Below are 7,010 nucleotides of genomic sequence, written 5' to 3' on the forward strand. Positions count from 1 at the left end.
ACAAGGAATATTTCTGTTTTATTGGGGATTTCCTTGGTAAGTAGAAAAGAAATGGAACTTAAGTTTCAGAAAATAAACCCTATTTATGATTGCCACAATCCAAAATTAGAGTAAATCCAAGATGCAGAAGGCCGTTGTCCAATCAGTGACGAGATGAAAAGGCCCAGACTTAAACACATCTTTATGAATAAAAAGCTGTATCCTCAGAAGAGCAAAGACTAACAGTTCATCTTCATGTTTCCGGGGGGGGTCCTGCTGCTGCTTGATGCATGTTTGGATAGCTTTATTTGGGGACTAGCTCTTTGAAGATTTGGACATGAACACAGCGTTGTTGTAGCCTTCTCTGTTGCGGGCGATTTCAATAGCGAAGAACTGCACCCTGGTGGCTGGAAAAAAGAAAAATGACTTGCTTGTTGTCTTTTTTAAACATATTGATTTCCCACTGTGAGACACAAACTTACCGAAAATCGTATTCTCCTCCGTGTAATCCTTCTCACAGTCCAGACGGAGTAGAGTGCCGTAGTTGAAATCTTCAATGAGCCCTTCAAACTGGTTACAGAACGGACGCCACGTCTGCACACAAACAGTTCACATCTTAAACACAGAGTTACTTCAGTGACCTAAAAATGCCGCCCCCCCCAACAAATCTATACATATGCAAATCTGAACTTGTGACGGCAGGATGGAGTAAATGTGAGGGTTTCTGTTGATGAGATGATCTGAGGAGCCTCCAGTCTAAAAATCAGTTTATTTTGTGTAAAAAAAGTCATGCTATCGTATGTCGAAAAAATACATAGTATAGTATGTGGAAATAAAGTCGTTGAATAGCACGTCAGAAAAAGTGAGGAAAAAGTAATGGTATAGGATGTTGAAAAAATTTGAAAAAACCTAAGTCATAGTATAGCATAGGAAAAAGTTACAGTAGAATATGTCAAAAAATGTCATAGTTAAAAAAATCCATAGTATAGTATGATGAAAAAAGTTAAAAAAAAACCATAGTATACCGAAAAAAGTGAGAATAAAGTCATGGTATAGCAATTTGAAAAAAGTGAGGAAAAGGGATATTACACACTACCAGGGAAAAGGGTGGGGTCTCTTAGAAATGTCCATTGACCTCCATTACAGACAGAGGAGCAGGACAGCAGCTCATATTACTTTACGTTCTTACTTCTCCAAGGTTTCCTCAGTTTGTTTAAATTATAGATTATTAACAGAATGAATGGATGGATGAGTGGTTGCTGATAATGGGTGATGTAGATATTGCATTAAAGATTAGCCACAGCCCCCCCCCCCTCCAGATCAGCTGGTACTCGGTCTATAATGGAGTTGGTTGGAAATTTGTAAGTGACCCCAAACTTTTGACCGGTAGTGTATGTCGGAAAAATTCATAGTATAGTATGTCGGAAACAGTAGAAAAATAGTAATGTCGAAAAAATTGAGGAGGGGGGGAGTCATAGTGAAAAAGAAAAAAAAAAAGTCATAGTATAATATGTTGGAATCAAAAACAATTTTTAGTTGTCAAAAAAATGGGGGGGGGGGGTTATAGCATAGTACTTCGAAAAAATCTGAAAAAAATAAATTCATAATATAGTATGTGCAAAACATTTGAGGAAAAAAAAATTGCATAGTATGTCGAAAAGGTCATAGTAGAGTATATTAAAAGTCATAGAAGAGCATGTCAATAAAGGGAGGATGTCATAGTATGGTGTGTTGAAAAAAGAAATTCTTAAATCAAAGTTAATTTGACTAACAGACTGACGAAGTGTGTGTGTGTGTGTGTGTCCGACCTCTTTGGCCTCGTCAGACTTGAGGTCGTCTGCCTTCAGCAGCTTTACGTCGAGCTCTTTGAAGGTTTCTCTGAACTCGGAGTAGATTTTCTCGTCCAGTTTCGTCAGCTTCAGGAACTTCGGATCCACGGAGGAAATGAGCTGAAGAGAGAAGACGAGGTGGAGTTCATCTTTTAGTCGAATACAATACAAGTACACACACACGTGTCTACAACAACGCACACACTTTACTGCACAACCCGTTCACATTCCAGTGGATGCATGTTCCTGTACACCTGTGTACCACAGTAGTTCATCTTATACAACATATTGGATTCCTATACTCTAACTGCTGTAATATTTGACATCTTAGACTAACTTTACTCGCCTGTTTTCTATCACACGGATCTTTATGAGCGTTGTTGGAGGAAGCCTGACAACGAGGAACTTTGTCACCAATGTTGAGCATAAAGAACTTTAACCTACATGCACAGAAACTAATCACTACCAAAATAAAAGCATCCAAATCCAAATGTCTGTTTTTGTTGTACTGTTTCAGTGTTATAATCTGTATTTTGGTACACATACTACTGTAACTCATCAAATAAAAACCAGTAGTTAATAAAGGTCGGGGAACAATCAGAGTGGATAATCTCCTGAGTGCCTTTCATATAATGTGCATTCCAGTTTATCGTAATGTACATTTCTACCAATTTAATTTAACAGATTCAACACTATATTCATCATTTTTACACACCGTTTTTTCTGGATTTGGGTACTCAGGTAAAGTACTACTGTCCTGGCGTTATTTTAGTCAATGCAGTTGTTACTCAGCCAAGTGTAGTGTGTAGTAACGCACAAGGACCAGTAGGCGGCGGTAGTTACACTGGATGGAACCAGAGGGGGGACGCCAAACTCCATGAAGCGGAGGGCCCTTGGCGCCATATTAATGCGACCGAGCACTCACCCTCTGTCAGCCATTGACTCCCATTTATTTTGACGCAGGTACTTAAAGGTCCTGGTTTTTATTTGGGGAATTGCGGTATGTCAAAATAAAAATATCCGCCAAATTCAAACCCAAAGTCGGTTTCAGTGTTATCTGTAGATTGTGGTTCACCTGCTATATGTTGTTGCTGTTAGACTCCCACTGACTCCCATACACTTTGACGCAGGTAAACAAAGGCCCAGTTTTTATTTGAGGAATTGTATTTTGTGTGTTTTTTTACACCTACTATATATCCTTACCAGACCCAAACTGGATCCACAGATATTGTTTTATGTTTTTGTTACACTTTTCAGCACTGATCCAGAATAAAAGCCTGATAAAAAGCTCTTACATTGAAGTAGACTTCTGCGTGGTTGTATGCCTTCATCGCCCACATGACTTCCAGCCGGGGCTGAAAGAAGAGGAAGGGGAACACAAAAAGGTCAAAGGTTATTCAGCAACTGGCTGTTGTTTTTAAGTATAGTGCATGCTGGGAGTTCCCTCTACAACCACATGAATGCATGTTATGTTTTCCTTCAGCAGCTGCACTGTGCTGCTGAATAAAGGTTTGATTTGATGTTCTGGCGAGGACAGCGAAGACCGCAACGCTCCTCGGACTTTTTATCCCTTTTTCACTTTTTTTTTAAATTTTGTTTTAGTTTCTTTGTTGCTTTTTCCAATGTTTTTTGGTCACTTTTTCAGATTTTTTTAGTTTCTGGGTTTAAATTTCAACATTTTGTTGTTTTTGTCAATTTTATTCAAATTGTTTGTCACTTTGAAAAAAATGAAAGTTTTTGTTGATTTTTTAAAACATTTCTCAATTTTTTCAACGTTCTTTTGTCATAGCTCTGATATAGAAAGTTTTTGTAAACGGCTCAAATTTGACCCGGGGTCAACAGGAGGGTTAATGTCTCTGCTGAAACCCTTTGTCTCCTGACTGATGGACACATAATCTAACTCACCAGTGTCTCCTCCATGTTGATGTTACAGTGGCGGCGCCACGGCAGAAATATCGCAGACGCACAATGTAGTCGCGGTTTCCCTTTAAATGATCCTGCCCCCCCCCCATTGGTTGCCTCTCACATTGCAGTTTAACAACAAGTAGAACTATTCAGAGGTTAGTCAGTCCCTCCAAGATTTCTCGATGTCGCCAAATGACACAAATTCAAACAATCAGCGCGACTTTGGTGCAACTCATAATTTTGACCAATCACCGCAACTTTTCCGCAAATTTGACCAATAACCGGAGTTCTACTCGTAACTTCAATCAATCCCAGCAGTCCCCCGGGATAGACTCTGTATCATGTGACTCTGAGAGCCAATGACCAAGCGGGAGTGAGAACAGGTTGAGGTCACACGTACGTCAACATATTCATTTAATATGAATATTCGTTTAACGAGACGTGTGTGACTCAAACATCTCACATTTACCAAAAAAACGTACAGCGGAAGACCGACAACATGTCAGACCGTCTCACACACACACACACACACAAATACATAAACACACTGACACATATACACACAGAGATGAGACCTAAATTAAGGACAAGTGATGATAAGTTAAAATCCACTTACATCATTCCCGTACGCGTCTGCTGGAAGAGACAGAGCATGTGCAGCTGCAGAGGCTCCCTCCACGCCCTGGGAATCAAAAAAGAAAACACAACACAACACACACACAGTTAGTTTTGGTGTAATATTCACTAACTCAGTACAGAGAGGAAATGTCTGTAAAAATCAATAAGTGATAGAAAACTCTGCTCATTTCTCTGTGACGGACCAGTTTTAGTGTAATATTTACTAACTCAGTACAAAGAGGAAATGTCTGTAAAAAGCAACAAGTGATAGAAAACTCTGCTCATTTCTCTGGGACGGAGCAGTTTTAGAGAGGAAAGTTGTAAGGACAGAGACTGACTGACTCTAATCATGACCCCTGGACTTGGTGGTGTTTCAGGAGGAAAAGTGCCTCAGTTCTACTCTCATATCACTTTCCCATTTCCTCCATCAGCTTTGTATGAAACACTGGAATGAAGACAGGAAGAAAAGACTTTGTTCGTGTAGGTTTATTCATCAGGTAAAGCTGCAGTTGGTTCACATATCTCATCAGTAGAGTCTGTTCAAAGACTCTCGTTCAATAGTTTCATCAACACATTCACTTCATCCAAAATCACTAGTTAGAACCACAGTCTCAGCTATGTAGGAGAGGAGAATGACTTATTGATTTTGATTATGATAACACCTGGTCCACCAAACTCATCCATGTAAATCTAGATTTCTTTACAAATGTCTACAAAGAGGACGTGTGCAAGATAAAATCAGAGGATTAAGGCTGCACCGACCTTACAAACGTTTAAATCGCTGCTTAAGACGCACCTGTTTGCTGTAGCTTTTGACCCTCGTTAACCTGGATTCTGATGTTTTAAAGTGTGGTTGTTTGTCTCTCTGTGATTCACTTTGGCTGAAGTCATTTTTGCACTTGTTATTTATACATTTGACATCGACCCTGTTCAGCACTTTGGTCAATAGCTGTTGTTTTTAAATGGGCTATAGAAATAAAATTGACATTGATATTGACATAAAGGAGGTCTGGTGCTTGAGCAGGGCTAAGCAAGAACCAGATATCACGATATTCTTGACCAAATACGTCGATATCAACAAAGTGGCAATATTCTGGGGTTGACAATTGGTTCTTTAACAAAATATCTTCACAATTAGATTTTAGATAAATAATCATCAGTAAAGAGGGGAAAGGCAAATATTAGAAAAGCTAGAACAGTCTGGTAAGTTCAGGAAATGACATCATTGTACTTTAAAACCAGGAAAAGACAACACCTATGTCATATCACAAATTTTGTGATATCCAAAATCTAGAAGGATAACTAGTCTCACATCCCAATATGAGTGTAATATGGAGAGACTGGCCAGCTCTACTTCAGAGCCATGCAGTGGAAGAGAAACTATTTGATTTCTATTTGATCCGTCCCACATGGAACTACAAGACACCGCTACCAGTCATCTTCCTGTCCCGCAGATACAGAACATAGAGAAATACATGAATAATATCTACAGATCATCCTCACTACAGATCTTCTTCTCTCTTCTTCAGATAACACGTGAACAGCCGTCTCCGTCTTTGAGCGTCGTCCATATTTACATCCTCAATATGTGTTATAATGGGACTAAAACAAGCATCACGCTGGTCACAATAAAAAGGAGAGTAGAAAACTAATGGAACTCATTTTCTACGTCACATAAACAACACAAATAATCTTTAAACACAACTAAAAGATGTCAAAGGACATCCCATAATGTTTGATTGACAGCTGATCTCTGAGCAGTGAAGAAAGGCGTCAACAATCAACTCTCAGCAGTAACCATGGAGACTAAATAAGCGTCAAAAAATTTAATAAAAGCCAAAAGAATATATATGGACGTCCCTCTGCAGGTAAAATAACAGATCTCAACTGAGCTCATTTTGAGCTTCTGGGGCTCCCCAAATGTTTTTCTCAAACAACATCTCATCACTTCTAAAACCTCAATACAAGCAAAAAACTCTAACTAATTTACAAAAACCTTTAGAAAAGAAAAATGTCAAAAGATGTTGATAAAAGCCAAAATATAAGAAAAAACAACATAAAACATGGAAACACATGCAAAACATGACAAATAGAACGACAACAATCAGATCTCAGCATCAACCATGGAGACTAAATAAGTCAAAGAGTTTAATTTAACCCTTAAATGACTTCTGCCTACTTCACTTTATACAACTCAGCAGAGTCTTCATACCAATAACACGTTAGTCCAGCATAGAGGGGCTGAGTGAACGTGGTCTGGACTCAGTGGAGGAGAGTCATGGTTTTAGAGACGCTGTAGAAGGACAGAATACCTGCACTGTGATCCAGGTAGACTCCTACTTTGGAGGACTCAGGACCTGAGACGGGAGTTTGGACTTTGTTGTAGTAAAATGTATAACTGCTGTTGACACAACGTAACGCCCAAGATTTGTCATTGAAACCAAATCTACATTCAACCGACCCCCCCGCTCTCCTGATGTTCTTGTATGCGACTGCTACATCAACTCCTCCTCCTCTCATCTCCACCTCCCAGTAACAACGTCCAGTCAGACTCTCTCTACTCAGGACCTGATACCTGTCAGTGAATCTGTCTGGGTGACTAGAATGAGACTGTTGTTGTTTCATTACTGTTGCCTTCCTGTTCCCCTTAGATAATAACAGCTGTGTGTTTGGATCCAG

At 39.4% G+C, this 7,010-nt stretch overlaps 1 protein-coding gene across 1 annotated transcript; it reads right to left on the reverse strand.

Annotated features, from left to right (window-relative positions):
- Positions 1 to 223: 223 nt before the first annotated feature.
- Positions 224 to 6,956, reverse strand: pbdc1 (polysaccharide biosynthesis domain containing 1). The gene is made up of 6 exons (XM_034865214.1): positions 6,644 to 6,956; positions 4,330 to 4,457; positions 3,104 to 3,163; positions 1,788 to 1,928; positions 462 to 573; positions 224 to 386 (listed from the first exon to the last, which is right to left on the reverse strand). Exons 1-6 carry the CDS (start codon positions 6,954 to 6,956, stop codon positions 295 to 297), a joined length of 846 nt encoding a protein of 281 aa, XP_034721105.1. The 3' UTR covers positions 224 to 294.
- Between the last annotated feature and the right edge of the window lie 54 nt (positions 6,957 to 7,010).

This window comes from Etheostoma cragini, unplaced genomic scaffold (assembly GCF_013103735.1).
Source record: "Etheostoma cragini isolate CJK2018 unplaced genomic scaffold, CSU_Ecrag_1.0 ScbMSFa_1054, whole genome shotgun sequence".
Lineage (NCBI taxonomy): Eukaryota > Metazoa > Chordata > Actinopteri > Perciformes > Percidae > Etheostoma > Etheostoma cragini.

Excerpts from the sequence above, each read along its gene's own strand:
- pbdc1 (XM_034865214.1), bottom strand. The coding sequence starts at position 6,956 with ATGAAACAACAACAGTCTCATTCTAGTCACCCAGACAGATTCACTGAC. Across the intron at positions 574-1,787 it reads AGTCTGACGAGGCCAAAGAG|ACGTGGCGTCCGTTCTGTAA; the intron begins GTCGGACACACA and ends GTTTGTGTGCAG. Across the intron at positions 387-461 it reads GGAGGAGAATACGATTTTCG|CCACCAGGGTGCAGTTCTTC; the intron begins GTAAGTTTGTGT and ends TCTTTTTTCCAG.